Source organism: Ornithodoros turicata, chromosome 4 (genome assembly GCF_037126465.1).
Source record: "Ornithodoros turicata isolate Travis chromosome 4, ASM3712646v1, whole genome shotgun sequence".
Taxonomy (NCBI): domain Eukaryota; kingdom Metazoa; phylum Arthropoda; class Arachnida; order Ixodida; family Argasidae; genus Ornithodoros; species Ornithodoros turicata.
The window spans coordinates 11,211,884-11,228,209 of NC_088204.1; the positions used below are offsets into that span (position 1 = coordinate 11,211,884).

At 46.3% G+C, this 16,326-nt stretch overlaps 1 protein-coding gene across 6 annotated transcripts in view; it reads right to left on the bottom strand.

Moving 5' to 3' along the window:
* The window catches only part of LOC135391015 (gamma-aminobutyric acid type B receptor subunit 2-like), a 351,059-nt gene that overhangs the window by 304,267 nt on the left and 30,466 nt on the right, over window positions 1-16,326 (bottom strand). For 2 of the 6 annotated variants that reach the window (XM_064621076.1, XM_064621077.1), the window contains exon 1: window positions 15,257-15,562. The exons of the other annotated variants lie outside the window; for them this stretch is intronic. In XM_064621076.1, the coding sequence (XP_064477146.1) occupies window positions 15,257-15,487 (231 nt within the window). In that variant the 5' untranslated portion in view covers window positions 15,488-15,562. Of the gene's footprint in view, window positions 1-15,256; window positions 15,563-16,326 lie in introns of those variants that run through there. 6 annotated transcript variants of the gene reach the window in all.

Consider the following 16,326-nt stretch of genomic DNA (forward strand, 5'->3'; position numbering starts at 1 on the left):
ACACAAACCTATAAAAGGAAACACACATCTTTCGAGCGCACAATACCACCATCATCCACCTATTACGAAAGTGTCCTACTGTCTACGCTAGAAACTGCACGGAGACCTTCTTGCAATCGATATCCTTCTACGTCAACCGCAATAGTAAAGAGGGATAAAAGAGAACTGTAAAAAGAACTGTAAAAAGAGAACAGTAATGCTCGGCACGTGGTGTTGTTCGTCTCTGCAAGAGTGTCCGACCGCAGCCAGTCTGTGGAAACCCGACCGAACGCAATTCGGGGGGACTGCCACTGGAAGCCATCGACCCCGGGCTGGCTCTCCTTGGCTGCTACAAAGCCGGATCGATGCTCCCTTCGACCAAGGACGCACAAGGAGAAGCACCGTCAGGACCCCCTCATTGAAACTATCCCATGCGCACGTACGCTGGAATATTTATAGCCCAGACGATGTAAACTACATGGCCTTTTTCTGTCTTTTTTTTTTTTTTCTTCCACTATTCGAGAAGGAAAGTGATTTTTTCGAAGGTAACGAGCTTGGGAACAGTAAAGCTTGTTAGTAGCAGGAAAGGGTCATGTCGAAATCTGCATGGCTTTTTGGAGATATCCCACATCTATTGCGGGGGCACCGCTCGTGCGATGGCTATAATCAGGGTATCCCTTTTTCGGTATTTACCGAAAAACTACCAACTACCGCAAGAAGGCAATTTTTTTCGTACGTTTGGCAAAAACAAGACAGCACCGTTAACAGCCGCAAGAACGGTAAGCGATCCTCTGCTGAGATCGCCCTAGAATATAGGCGTATCCCACAGGCTGGGTGGGTCATCCTATGTGAAAAACCTGTCTTACAGCCAGACACATTTGGAAATATCCAATGCCAGGGCAGCTTTTGGAACGAGGTAAGGATAGCACATCCTGTCAGGATGTCTCGCTTAGATAATTATATCGACTAGTTAAAGATGCTTGACTTAACGATTCACATTTTATGAATTGCCATTTGTCCTTTCGCCTTTTTTTTTTTTTCATTTGTAATCAATACCGTGAATCTCTACTAGTCGTAATTCTTGTAAGTTCAAGAATGATTACCACATTTCATCTGATAGGCAGACAGAACAAAGAAGGGGAAAGGGCACCAGTAGTGAGATTCGAACCAACACTGGTGGTGCCTTTTCTTCAAGTGCCATTTATTCAATTGAAGTATGCAATTGGGCGTTGGGAGGCTCGTGCTGTGTTCGTCCTATGTTCATTTATTTATTTATTGTGGTGCTCCAAGGGCCTTGCGGAATTACATGGAGAAAGCGTAACTGCAATGAAAATGAGAACAGAACAGCAACAAAACGAAAAAAGAGAGAATTAGGAAATGGATTAACACTAACTGCAACGAAAATGATAATAGAACAGTAACAAAAAAAACAGGAAATGGATTAACACAAGAAAAAGTAATACGATGTCACAAACAACTAGTTGCATAACAAGAGGTTGCATAACATGGATTGGTAACACTACAAAGGAAAAAAAGTGCGGAGAGCGATTTTGAATTATGTATGATTTACAACTGAGGTGATGGGTGAGGGTAAATAATTCCATAGTCTAATGGCACGTGGAAAGAAGGAAAAGAAAAAAGAGTTACTACGGGAGAAAAACGGTTCGCATTTCTGTTTAATTGCCTCATTGTTCTCCGCAGGCTAACATGATGAAGAGTTACGAGTTACACCTTCGAGACGGCCCGAGGGGCCATATTGACAGCTCCTGTGATACAATTGCAGACTGGTGTGTTTACGATTCTCAGACACTGAGGACGTTCACCCGAACTTCTGTATTGGCCATCAATTTGACAAAAACCGGCGGCCACTAAAACCACTTCCAAGAACTGTAACTGAACTATCGCATAGTCTGTAAAGTGATATTGCAACTGGTGGCATGCTAATTGCACGTAAGAATCGCCCCCATTCCCCAATCATAATCATCGAATAATAAAGTCGTCGTCGCCGTCGTCGTTGTTGTGGTTGTTGTTCAGCATTTGTTTTTAAATGGCAGATATTGAGCATGTGGTAGTAATGCGAGAATGCGCTACGAAACCGGACCAGTAACATCACTAATACCCCTATCATACGAGCAGACTTCAATGATCATTGAAATCGATTACCATTGAACATGCGCCTAGCGCCACCTAGCGTGCAACGTGACAACGTCTCAAGGAGCATTGGATTCCTTGTCCCCTGACAGGTTAGCACGTTACACGCTAGGTGGCGCAACGCGTATGTTCAATGGCCATCGGTTTCAATTATCATTGAAGACTGCCCGCGTGACGGGCGTTTATAAGTCACCGTTGACGTTGGCATCGGCAATCGATCCCTGATCGGCATCATGCAGCAAAACCGGTCTCCTTTGCACTCTTTGATAGCACTGGACTCGTACTGTGAATTTCACGCCTTTGTGCACTGACATTATCTGGCCTACGGGCTTCATGTGATACCACAGACTTGAATGTAGTGTTATTACTCACCCCCATCAGTGGCAAGCACTATTAAGTGGCAGCCCCATTAAGTGGCAGACTTCCCCACTAACCGTCATTATACGTGCATTCTACATCTTGCAAAGCGGAGTTACACTAACACGTGTAGTGCCATTCCAGAGAAGTCTGGGTAAATATTCCATAGCTTGGTTAGGCTGCGCAATCTGTTATTGTGATACTGCCGTCACTCAACAGTATAATTTTGTCTCACGCTCTGCAAGATAGTCGCGCACGAAACTTAATAAGCATTGAGAAAAAATCTGCTGAATTCGTACCCAGCATTTTGTACATCATCCTTTCCTTCCAGGGAAAGCAGATTACGTCGAGACCTAAACTAATTTTCAGCCTCGAATCCAAGGAAGCCGTTAAGGTATTGAGAAACCTGAATGCACCGAGGCACCGCAATTAGACTGTCAAAGCTCCTAATTTGTCGCTCTCTCTAACGCTGTTATTGAAAAAGGAAGGTCGGGTCAATATTAACTTTACTATCTTTCCAGGCTTCTATCTCCTTTCTTCTGTTGCTTCTACCTTCGAAAGTCGGTGTGAATAAATATTGACGTCCGCACCGCCTGCTGCAAGTTTCATGCACACTCCTGAAAAAAAAAAAAAAAAATAGCAGTTCCGCATGTCTTTCTGAGCACCGTGTCCGCCTGGGGGCGAACATAATTACACTCTATAGGTCAGTAACTGTCGACACAAAATAAGGTTTAAAAAATATATATTAAGCCTATTGACCTACTGCAGTTATCGCTTCAGAAAACTCAGTTCATCTCAGGAGGAAGAAATTCGGGCGGAGTTGGGAACAGCGTTCGCTTCACGACCTGCGTGTTCACCTATTGCTCTTTCTTGTAGCCCCTCCTTGCCTGGGCCATTTGCATGGCCTGCAGTATAAGTAAATAAATTAACAAGATTCTAACTGAAAACGTGATGTGAAATGATGCTGTACGTCACACTCTCGTGCGTAAATCAGAAGACATCGACACGAGACCGTTCAGGATATTCCAGATTCTTGGACCTTGGCGCAATTCCGCACGCCACATCGATCACTGTGCTTGATGGCTCTTCGATCACTTTTGACTTTACTAGCAGCCACAGGCGAACTCTAAGCATTTGCCAAGCTACATTCACGAGCTAGACTAGGTACAAACACATTTATGCGAAATTGAGGAGCCGTTTGCAGGGCTGGGGACCTCATCCCATCGTCACTCGTGTAGTTGTTGTTGTTGAGGACTGAATTTCACGGTCATGAGACGAAATGAGGAGTAATTGCAACCTAGTCAAACTAGATTCCGTAATTATTCTCCAATTTACTTTTTCTTACAGTGTTGAAGTCTGTCCTTGACCATCCATAGTGGAATTCACTCTGTACACTGCCTGCAGAACATTAGCCCTTTCAGTAATAATAATAATTAATAATAAGTCGGGGTTTTACCGTCGCGAGACAACTGCGCTCATGGGCGACGCCACAGCGGTCGGTTCTGTGGATTAATTTTGCCCTCCCGAGGTTTTTTTTAACGTGCGCCGAAATCTCGACACACGATACACCACATTTAACATCCCTCGCGGAAGACGGCGTGTCTGAGCGACTACCTTTCCACCTTAAGTTGCCACTGTCCTCGGCCGGGTTCGAACCCGCGATCTATCTTGGGACCAGCAGGCGGACACGCTACCCACTGAGCTACCGAGGGCGTCCATTTGCCCTTTCCATTGGTAATACAGCATAAGCATAAGATAAGATAAGAAGCCTGAGAAGCCTGGTTTCCTTATTTCCTTATTTTCCCTCCCTCATTTTGCCCTCTGTCCCTACACACTTTATTGTTATAATTACTATCGTGTCTGTGTTATTAAACATTGCGGGTGAGAGCTCCTCACTTGTGTGTGTGTGTGTCTGTCGCTCTTCCTAGTACCCAAGCTCAACTCAAGCTCAACTCAGGCTTCTTCAACTATGGAATTAGCCCTTTCCCCGTTATCTCTGCTTCCGCGCAAACTTTCAAAGCTACCCTCACTTCGCCCGTCCACACTTTCATTCTATTTTCCACCCAACAATGCTCCGTGGACAGGTTTTTCGGAAGAGAAAAAAAAACGAAAATCCTTCCATCGCATGAGCAGAAGCAAGTAAAGAGTGTGAGAGAGGGGCCCTGGAGCCAGGAACGTAAGAGACCGATAGTAAAGCACAAAAGGGAAGGCTCTCGAAGCTCCTCGAGGGGCCTCCGAGGGCCTCCTTCTTGCACAGGAAACACCATCACATCCATCAAAAGCAGGGCCGGAATCACTTATCTCGGTTGTGAAGTCCGTTCTTCGGCGTATTGCTCCACTGAGTTTACCAAGCTGTCTAAACTACCGCGGATAAGTTGTTCGTGACGCACAAAATGTCTGTCAGACGAAGAGAAAAGTTATGCAGAGTTTTCTGCATCATATAGGAATTTTGATTTTTTTCACTTTTCTTTTTTTTTTTTTTTTTTTTTTTTTGCGGGAGTTCATGTACTTTGTAGTCGCTTAAGCTGTTCGTATAATACAGGCGTCCAACATCGTAGCATGACTGAGGTTATGCAAGTAGCAAGTAGCAGCGTGGCGTAGTGGTTAGGGTTAGAGCGGGTTTGACCGGTGCGTCACGCGAGTTAGAAAAGTAAACGTGACGAAAAGTAACTGTCCTGAGGCTGGAATACAGGGACTGATAAAAACAACGCAAGCCGCTAGGTGCCTGAGGACATTGAAGGATTGGAGTACGGCAGTCCTCGGGAAGGCCAGGGTTCAACCGCACACCTCTTGATTAACCGGTAGCCAAGAAGTGTTACCTTCCATCGTGTTCACGAGATGTCGCTGTTCTGTGTCGTATGTATGTCTGCGTATGAAAAAAACGTGGGAGAGTGAGTGTCCTGCCCGGTGAATGAATCCCCTTGCCAAGTCGTCTGCACCTGTAAGTCGCGCCAGCGTATCGTAATGCTTACTGCACTTGAAAGGTAGTTAAGAGGTGCGGGTTATAGATTCCTGCTGTTTGTATCGCCTTTTTCGAGGACCACCATACTTCAATCGGAAAGTAAGCCCTCGGAAAGACAGAAGTACATAAAACAATGCGTGAAGTACCCCATCGCTTCAGTAGGCTATATGTCAGTAGGGTTCGGGGGTTTCGAAGTTTATTATGTTCCGAGGATTCGGAGTTTTTCGTCTTTCATTTCTCACATCTCCGTTAATACCCGAAGTTCGGAGAAAAAGTTACACCTGTGAAACGACATATTCACAAAAAAAATGAGGCGCTGCCTAACGCTCACTGTCATGCTACGGAACTTGACAGACAACGACAACTATAGCCGCGATCACCTGGCGACGTGAACACCTCGGAACCCTGGTATTCCCCTACAGAATCGTTAGACAGCTTTCGCTTGCGTCCAATCATGTCTATACAGTGTCGCAACACGAAGCTGCCCTTTCACGAAGACAACTTGTATGCCAGCTGTGTTTGTCTTGTCTACTTCACTGCATTACAGAGATGCTTCGCAAAAGACAGCTGCACGGTGAATTTGATTTAACAGAGTCACCGTTCCTTCTCGCAGGCGTTGGAGAAACAACTGTGGCTAGGAGCGGCGTACAGACGTGGACAGGTGGAGAGAGGACAGCAGGAAGGAGAGTGAGACAGGGGGTTAGTGCGCGTCCTGGGGGCTTAATCGCTTCATCGTCGTTACGGTCGTTACAAAGCTAACGAGTGGCGGGAAATTCAAAAAGGTGGGCACGTGACACATTGCGCGTGACGTGTACTTCACGTATCGCGCGAAGAGCGCCGTGCACGTGTTTTATCACGTGCCCACCTTTTTAAATTTCCCGCCCGCCTTTTTGAATTTCCCGCCACTCGTTAGCTTGTAACGACCGTAACGACGATGAAGCGATTAAGCCCCCTGGGCCGACTTCAGGCGAAACTGTGCCAACATTGGTTTGGAAAGTTTTTTTTTTACTTCCGTGTTAGCGCCGCGAAGCAACTGTGGCCATGAGCGGCGTACAGACGAGGACAGATGGAGAGAGGACAGCAGGAAGGAGTGGGGGACAGCGGGGGTTAGTATGCGTCCTGGGCCGACTTAAAGGGGAACTGTGCCGACATTCGTCTGGAAAGTCTTCGGGAAAACCCAGGGAAAACCTCAGACAGCACAGCCGGTGACAGGGTTCGAACCCTGTGTCGCCTCCTAGTCTCGGCGTGGAAAGCGACCATCCTAACCCACTATGCCACGAAAGCTGGTGCATATATCCCCTTTGGAGTGATTTGTGGTTCCTACAGGTACCATATAGAGATCCCGGAATCACAGCCTATACGATGCGTTGAACGATGCAAGATAGTTCAGCACTTGAACTTCACATCCACTGAAACGATGAGCCGCTACCCTGTCCCCTCCAATCAGTGATAGTGAAAAGAAGTTCACACACAATCCGAATTCCTCGTTACGCGGCAAAATGGAACGGTGAGAAAACCCGAGGCGTTTAGAAAAACGTGCTGCATCTTCAACGAAATGCGGAGCACGTAAACCCACGTGCGTTTAAACAACGTGCCGTACGTGACGGTGGCTTTCCGACCTTTTTTTTTTTTTTCTTTTCCGCAGAAGAGAAGCGACTGTTCTGTCCGTCTGTGTACATACCGAACGCCATATATTCCTTCTGCTCTACATTTGCCGTCGTTGGAGCGACTCACCGGACATGATCGATTTTGTCGATCAGGTTGGACTCGAATCGGTTTCCGCTCTCAAAGGTCGAGAAGGGAGAACCGGTATAATAAAATCTAAGTGGTATTTCTGTATGGGGGGAAAATGGAACGGACTATGGGATGCCGTTTGCTGCTGAATTATTCGTAGGTTTATAGGTTTTTTTTTAGGTCATCCGCTTCGCGTGCGGCAGCCGAGTCGAAGAATAACCTACGGTTTGCTTCGCCTCACATACTATCTGGAGTATTAAAGTTACAAAAACATTTTAAAGCGAATACGCCCGTGTTCGCGTATCGTCTGCAGCATTTCGAGTGCGGAATATTGGTGTTCCGCCTGGATATTGCTTGTAGCGGTATAGTCCAATCGGAGTTCGGCGATAAAAACCATCCGCACGCGGTACTAGGAATATACTATCGACAGAAAGAACTCAAGGGTTCTAAATACATATACGGATGCAGATAGAAATACAGACGTTTGCGTTTGTACGACTCCCGCAAAGAATGAGAAGACACAGGGCGCTATTTCAAATGCCCCTACGAAAGATGCTGCTTCGCAGGAAAAGTCACTGCGGTTTCGCTACAGTGAATGCCTTCCCTTAAAGAAGCACAGAAGTCATTTTTAACACCCAGTTTTCTTCCTATAAAACTGTTAAGTAGGCCAGTAAGATGCACCATGCGAAGTAATTTACACCACAGAGTCATAATTATCGCAGAAATTGAATTTAAAATACGCCGCAAAGAAGCGACCGTGCGCAACGGAGGTGAAAAGCAGTACCAGCCTGTGATCTGCCTGGAACCTCGCGCTGACGCTATAAGGAGAACGCTCGCTGATTGGTCTAGAGAAATGTTGTCTGCTACTCCGCTGTCGTCTGCCACTTGGCTGTTCGGGGTTCTGATAAAGCCTTTCTCATTGCTCGGTAATGCTTCGACCGCTCCTTCTATCCCCAATTCTCCGGGAGAACTGGCAAAACAGGTTTACGGCGGCAAAGGGACAAGGCGCTGACCCCCACTGACCGGCGAACCAGAACGAGTTCTCCTTATACCGTCATCGGTGACGTGGCATCATACCTCCTCATCCTCGTTATAGCTGGAGTGGCGAGTTAAGGGTGAACGCGCGGAGCTATGTTTATGTAAGTTTTTTCTGGGAAACAAATTGCACACATCAAAACATTTCGCGCTATTCGGTATAATGACACAAACACTTTGATCAGATGTCTTAATCTGAATTTTTTTTTTTTTTTTTTTTTTGATGGCCCTCTGTACTTCTTTAAGGACACAGCAGGCAATAGCCACGCTGACACACTGGCTAAAACAGCTGCGAAAACCGGGCCGACAGTCAAAGCTCCCCCAAGCAATTTCTGCTGTTCAAACTCAATCAGGAGACATGTGAGGAGACTACACCCTGACAAGTAAACGGGAGAGACGGATCTGCCCCACGACACTGGGCCGAGGCTTCCTTCCTGCTTCGCATCCGATTCCCCAGTTCACGATCCCACGTCCTTAAGCTCGGCCGTCCCGTACACCGAGCCCTGGATACCCCCAGTGTGGAGAAACAGAAACGGAGGGGCACGTCATAATGGACAGCCCACCCACATTGGATGCAAGACGCAGGCTTCGGCAAGCTCTGCAACCCACCGGCACACCTGGACACCAGCTCGAGGAGATGGTCTATCCTCGTGGCAACCTCCACCGTCGGAATCTTTTGAATTTCTTCAAGGTCGTCGACCCCAAAATTCCCGCACTATTTGCAGTCCTGGGGAGCAAATGTAAGGGTCAGGGGACTAAAATGAGGAGTAATTGTAATCTAGGGAACTGGGAGCTGCAATTACTTCCCAATTTACCAGTTTTCTTTTCCTATAGAGTATCTATTACAGACTTCTTGGATACTACACCCGCTCCCGCGTAAGCACGCGAAAGCATGTCACCTTTACTTTGTCAGAACACAAGCAACGAGAATACAAGCAACCGCCGGCAGTTAATCAACCACGTGGCATGCGGATATGTCGGACGGGTACGTCGTCCTCACGCAAAGGCAAACTAAAACAACCTTAAGCTAAGGCACTACACGAGCAAAGCATTACACGAAGTAAGTGCCATCAATCAGAACGACCAAAACATCAAGCTTTGATGGGCCTTCCTTCGAAATGTACTGTTTGAGCGTCTAATTAGGTGACGAGGCAACAGACACGACGTGCAAGAAAAAGAAAAATCAGACGATGTTAAAGAGGGGGAAGCAGTTCGTTCGAGCACGTGACACCATCTCCTCGCTCATTAAGCACTTAAGGGGCCGCTAACTGGCTTGAGAAATTACCTCGTATTATAGCTTCATTGCAGACACAGTAGCAAGTTGGTGAGAGCTGCCATTGCACTGCACTGGAGCAAATTGCATGGGTAAAGTAAGGCGTACTTGCAAAACAGAATGGATCGCTTATCTTTTAGTTTGTAGCCTTTTGTTTCGGATACAATGATCATTTTTACTTTGCAAGTGAGCTTGTTTCCCGAACGCTCTGCCTGCCACGCGGCGTCATGCTGCACGGGCGAATCGTGCGTCTTGGGCCGACTTCACAGAGAACTCTGCCGACATTCGCCCTAATGTGCCTGATGAAAACCCCAAGGGAAACACACAGAATGCACTTCCCGCGCTAGGGTTCAAACCCGGGTCACTTCCCAATGTCGACGTCAGATTATTGCTGCCTAAAATTTGCTCTGGTAAACTTGCTTGTCGTGGAACTTGCTCATCTGACCATCGTGTACAACGTCTTTTGTTCAACAGGTTGTAGCCTCGCGCAACCAATTTACTCACCCTCACCTCGCCCTCATGCCCATCGCCTCTCACCTCCATGCGCATTCCTCTCTTCTTCTTTTTCATCTTGTTTTTCTTTTACGTTCGTTTTTTCTTCGATCTCGCTCTCATCCATCTCTCGCCTGGTGTTAGTCTATTAGTTCCTTTCTAGTTTAGGTTATTTAGTTGGTTTTGGTTACTTTATCTTCTACTTATATTCTTGCAGAATAGCAAGTCGACGAACCGTTTGGCTGACCTTTCCGCTTTTTTTTTTTACATTATTTTTCTGTTCTAATAAATATAACCACCACCACCCTCCCAATGTACTATATCATTTCGTGCTCATGCATTTTCAGTTTTTGCTACGAATATTTCCTTGCTTTTCTTCTTTCTTTTTTTTTCTACGAAAGATACACCTACAACCAAATGTCATCTTTATATCAAAGTGTACAAGACGGGGACGCCTCACGACAATTTCAAGCAGGGACGCCAATGATGCAGACGACTTACGGATCACAGAAAGTAACCCGCAGTGCATGAATTTCGCGAGCGCACATACCACATTCTTGTCGCCGCCATTTTATTGAGTGAGATCCCCTTTCCTTCCCTCACATCCATTCCCTCTTTCTCTCTCAAATGCCCCGTCCATGCCTCGTGGCGTAGCCCCGATATCCTGGGACATTCATTCTGCCTTATCAGAAAACCGCTTCTGGCTACCGTTTTCCCCTCTCTCTCCTTCTCCCGCTCCAATCATTGCCTCCCAGCGTCTTAGCGATCAAGTCCGCCTTAGTCCATCGCGCGCGTACTAATATTTCCCTCGCCGATGGCGTGCGCGTATCTTGTTGCGAAGAGGCAATGATTTTCATATTTCATTCTCTTCTCTCTCTCTCTCTCAAACTATCTCAAAACAAAATGGCGGATAAATCAAATAAAATAAAAAGGGGGAACAACCGGTGATTAATGGCTGGTCGTCGCGGGTCCAGCTTTATATGTGGTGGGCACCAGCAGCAAACATTAATGACCATCCTGAAAGCGGAATCGATGGCGACGGGGCTAATTATAAACCCCCTCCTCCTCTTTCCCCCGTTTCTCTCCGCCATTTTGTGGGTCACGTGAGGGAAAGTGAAGACCTCCTCGTATAACCCAGTCCGTTATCTATTTTCAATCACCCCAGTTTTTTGTTTCTTTTTACCCTTTCCTTTTCCTCCTCCTTTCTTCCTACAGCAGGTGGTCACATGACGATGTGAACGGTAGACCAGTGTTCTACATTCCTTTTTTTTTTTTCATGTACTTGACCCCCTTTTCTTTTTTTTTTTTTGCACGGCAGGTAAAAGCAAGAAAAGTTTGCGTGATCGGTAATTGAGGTCAAGCCAAGTGTAGGGCATACAGAAAAAAAAAATGAGGGGATGGGAATTATCGGGTTGGAAGCATGGAAGTTGATTGAATTGCATGATGGTTCGTGCGTGGACTAATTACCTGTCCACGTCTCTTGGGTTGGCTAATACTTTAGAGAATTATGAAATGTTCTCGTTTTTCTTTTCTTTATTTCAGGAGAGGGGCATGTAGTGTGGCTGAAAGATTAGCACCTGGAACGAAGTATTTCCTAAAGTGTCCACATTAGCATGCATCAGTGGCTTCCTTGGGCGTGTGCAGCGCTGATTAATTCGATGTATTTCATAAAACTCAATGTTTTGCTGCAGGTGCGACATAGAGGGATGAAGTAATGTCGCAATATCGAGGGGAAATAGAAAAACCCAAACTAGGTCACGAACATGAGAGAACTGATGTTCTGGGGCTGGAACACATAGAAATGACAAATACATGCAAGGGCTCAAGTGCCTCTAAGGCCTCTAATCCAGAAGAGGTGGCTTCGAGTCCTACAGCCTGGCTAACCTTTTCAGTGACTTCCATCTTTCACCATAGGCCACGAACTTTTCACAAAAAAAAAAAAAGAAAGAAAGACACCTTGCTTTACTTTAGCAGTGCTGCCATAAAAAGGAACGGCGGCGCATAAATCATTTCTGTAGTTACATGGGTTAATAGTAAAGACTTTCCCCGCTTGCTTCAGTACCCGATAAAAAAAATGTCGTTAATCCGTCTCGCTGGTAACATTAGACCCAAACCAATTTATTCCAGCGCAACGAGAAACATTACCTACCAACTTATCGGAAATATTCCTTCGCTTACAGGTCCGGTCTCACACCTTCAAAGGAACAAAGGCAAAGTTACGGACGGCCATTACGGAAGAGGCAACCAGAAAATGACGTTACGAAAACTCGATCACAGCGTGAACGATCCGGAAGCAGGTTGGTAAGAAAAATGAAGTGCATAGGGTACACAGGGAACGAAAGACGATGAAAACCAAACGGGCAAATATGTACGTGAGAATAAGTTTTCGGAACGCTGCACACTAATGGATACGTTGGCGCGACCTGATATCGGATACGCCACTGCCATTAAGAAGGATAACCTTGTACTGGGAATTTACTCCAGTATCGCCCCGTGTTGCGGACATTTAATAACCCAATCTTCCTGGAACTTTGTCGCGTTGTGTTTTCGCATAACACTCACCACGTTTTCGCTCGTTTTTCTCGCAGTATACTAAAAGCTTCGAAAGCGGTGGAAGTGCTGGAATGAAGACGGGACCAGAGGAAGTGTGCAATAGCGAAAGAAAAAGCAAAAAAAAAAATCAAAGGCAGAGGGGCGAGTCTAACGTTACTTTGGTGCTGTTTGGGACAAAAGTTCACGGAACACCGGCACTGGTGTATTTCTTCATCGGCGTGGGCCGCTCCTAGGTGTCAGGAAGAGATCGAATAAGAAACATGTGACCGGCTATTCTATTCATCTCTCAGTATGCGTGTCAGCTTCCGTGTCGCTCCAATGGAGAAATGCGATATCCCAGTGTTCCGTCAATTTTTGTTCGGAGCTGTATAATAAAAACAGTTAATAACAGTTAATAAAAACAAAGCTGCGAACAGTATAACCTGGAAAACCGAGTCGAATACGAAGCGAATAGTTATGTAACAAAATCGAACACAGGTCCCCCCCCCCCCCCTGATGAATTATTCGTAAACAGGTTGCAATATTGAAAAGCGTTCTTTTCAGTAAGCATCCCTGAGGCATCGGCCAAGAGCTCAGCAGTGAGCGGCTCACTTGCATACGCTCATTAATTAAATAAAAATTCTAACTTTTAAATTTTACTTCAGTCTCTTTCGGAACCTCCGTTTTTTGCCGATCGGGCCCTTCAGCGAAAAATATTCCAGGGGGGAAAACACGTTATTTTTTTAGTACATATCTCTTGCTCGAAGAGGAGTAAAAAGGCGCTGTTTCGCTCAATTATCCGGCTACCAATTACGTGTTCAACAGCCTGGTTCTCACACAGGGGAGACGGTACATAAGAAACAGAATGAACAGACGCTTTCTTCTCTGCCCGACTAGCACAGAGAACTCGTCATCATCACGATGACGGCACGTAACCTACCGAACGACAGCAGCGCGAGCGCGGTGTACTAGGCGCGTAGGGAAGGAGAAGGCATACCGAAGCGTCAATTGCGGCTGTTCCTTTGCTTCCTTCACCCGCCTGTGTGAACCAGGCGGATGATCACGTAATTGACAGCCGGAAAGAACGCATTAGTACGCTGCCCCGCGCAGAAAATATGTAAGCCGAAACCAATTACATTACTCCCAAAAAATCACTAAGTGAACACGTTTATTTTTTCTTTTTTGAATATTTTGCGCTGAAAGTTCCAACGATCGGTGAAACAGAGCTCTCGCAAGCGTCCGAATTATAATTTTAAAGTTACGAGTATTATTTAATTAATGAGTGTATGCAAATGAGCCGATCACTGCTCCGCTCATGGCTGATGCCTCAAGGATATTTACGAGTGAGAAAGTTATTCGATAGCATCAGCTGTACCTGAATTTTGTTCAGCCGCGAGGCCTCCATGAAACACCGCGTATATGTACGCGGATCTTTGCATGAAGCAGCACTCACTTCTAGCGTTCTTGGGCCTATGGGTGCAGTTTCGGAGCTATTTGAATATATCCGGCTTGGAGGACACACCGATTCGAGTCGGATGCAGAACTCCATATTCGATACGTAATTCGGATCGAATATACAATATACGCTTCGGTGCTCGAAAAAACTTCGAATATTCGCACATTCCTATATGATTTTATCGGCTATTGATTACTTGTCTCGTTGCGCATAAAAATTAATATAAACGTCATGCATTAAGCTTCTTAGCTAATTATTAGCTTAATTATTAGATAATTAATTAATTAGTTGACTGTCTTCTAATGTGGCATGTGAGCGTCACCATAGTCGGAACACACGTTAAAGTATTTTGACGAGTAAAAGCAATAGGAACAAGGACTGCACTGGAGTTCCTTGAGAGCAGTGTTCTCCTCCAAATGTTCGTTACTTTCTTCTTTTTTTGTTTTTTTGAATGAGGTGAGCAAATGTGTGCAAGCCATTAACAACAATGCTGGCTACGCAAGACTCTCAATTTGTTGGGACTAACTGTGTAATAAATTCGAAAAAGAAAGCGAGAAACTGATTATTGTCTACAAAACACTAAGCACACAGTATAGTACAAGAGATGCGTCGAGTTTTGAAATCCCGGACGTTACAAAACCTTCGAACCGGATTTACTTTTAGAAATTCGCATACCGTGAGGGCGCTATGTATCAGCCACACACACACACACAAAAAAAAAGAAAACATAACTTTGGCTACAACACCATAATAACGCGTAACGGCCGCAAAACGGGTCACAACGATGTGGACGGCCCTTCCTGGTAATCCTGCGCACCTCTTTCATACGTTTGAGTGTTTGCGTTTTCAGTTACCCTCAAAATACCCGGCACGTGTGACACGGTGGGGGATGAGGAATATAGTTCCCACTCTAACGAAGAAAACTTTGACCTCCACGTAGACATGGTCCAGAAAGGAGCCACAAGATTTATTGCTGCAACGAGTCGTAATGTAATATTAAAGGACAAATTACCAAGTCGAGGTCGAGAGAAAACGGAAAGAAAGAAATCTCCCGCAACATAACCAAACAAGTGAGTAAATAAGTCCAACGGAAATGTTGCATTATCACAATTGGCTACTTTCCACAAACCCTCTAAGTACCAGTGGATGTGCTGTCCCACATTAACGAGACAATCCGGAAGGTCGTTCGGTAGCACCACCATAAGAGTAAAGGGCGGGCACATACAGTGTGCACTCAAAAAAGAGCGAGGGAGAGAGGGGTGACCTCCTCACCCTTTCCCCTCACCTGTGTATCGTTCCAGTAGATGGCGAGGTGGTAACCGGACAAGAATCTGGGGCTGCTGTTGATGTGTCGAAGGGCAAGCTGGACGGCGGGCACGACACCTCGTCCAATGGCCCCTTCGCTCAGGTTCGCCGTGGTGGGAAAGAAGCCCGCGATGTGAAGCTCTTCGGGCTGGTCGCCGGTGGCCGCGACCAGCAGCACCACAAGCGCTGCGGCCGCAACCCAGCCGCGCATCTCACACGGCCACAGGCCACGGGGCTCTCCCTCCCACTTGTTCGGCGCCCACTGAACACCCGCTACGCCAGTACGCTCGCCCCCCGCCAGAGCCCCCGCTGCCGCCGCCGACGACGCCGACAGGCCCGGGAAAAACGATCGGAGCGCCGCCACCGCCGCAGCTACCGCACGGCGCGAGCGGACGGTGCAATCGAGGGCAGTTGCGATAGCAGACGACATGACGTTGAACGCTACGGTTGGACGTCGTGCCCAGCAAATAGGCCTTTCGTTACGATGGAAAGTAATCGTTCTGAGGCTGGAACACACAATAATGACAACTTGACCGCTAATCAATAGGTACAGGGTCAACTATATCCGCTGTATTGCTTTTTCAATCACTGCTGTATTTTGATCGGGCGTTACGTGTTGCACAAAACTGCATGTTCTGAGAAATGGCTACTCAGTTAGGAGGATTGGAATGCCTTTATATATATATATATAGGACAAAACTTCTTCGCTGATTGCATTAACTGCAGTCATTCTTGGGCATTTTGGGTTACAACTTGCTAAAGAACGTCAGATCCCTTTCCTAAATGGGTTATCTCTCAACATATTGCTTAAGATGCATCGCTCTCCAAATACAGAACAAAGAACACACGTATGTTGGACCGACGCGATCGAGGTGTTTCCATTCAAGAGGAATTCTGCGGTTACGGAAGACGGACCCTCACAGCCAAGGGTCTTCTATATACGCAAAGGTTACCACAAGCATTGCGCTAAGCATTGCGTCTCGTCCCACCTTCAATAAAACTTTTGTTCAGTATATTCTCAACCCGATTATATCAGGGCCCCACAAAAGC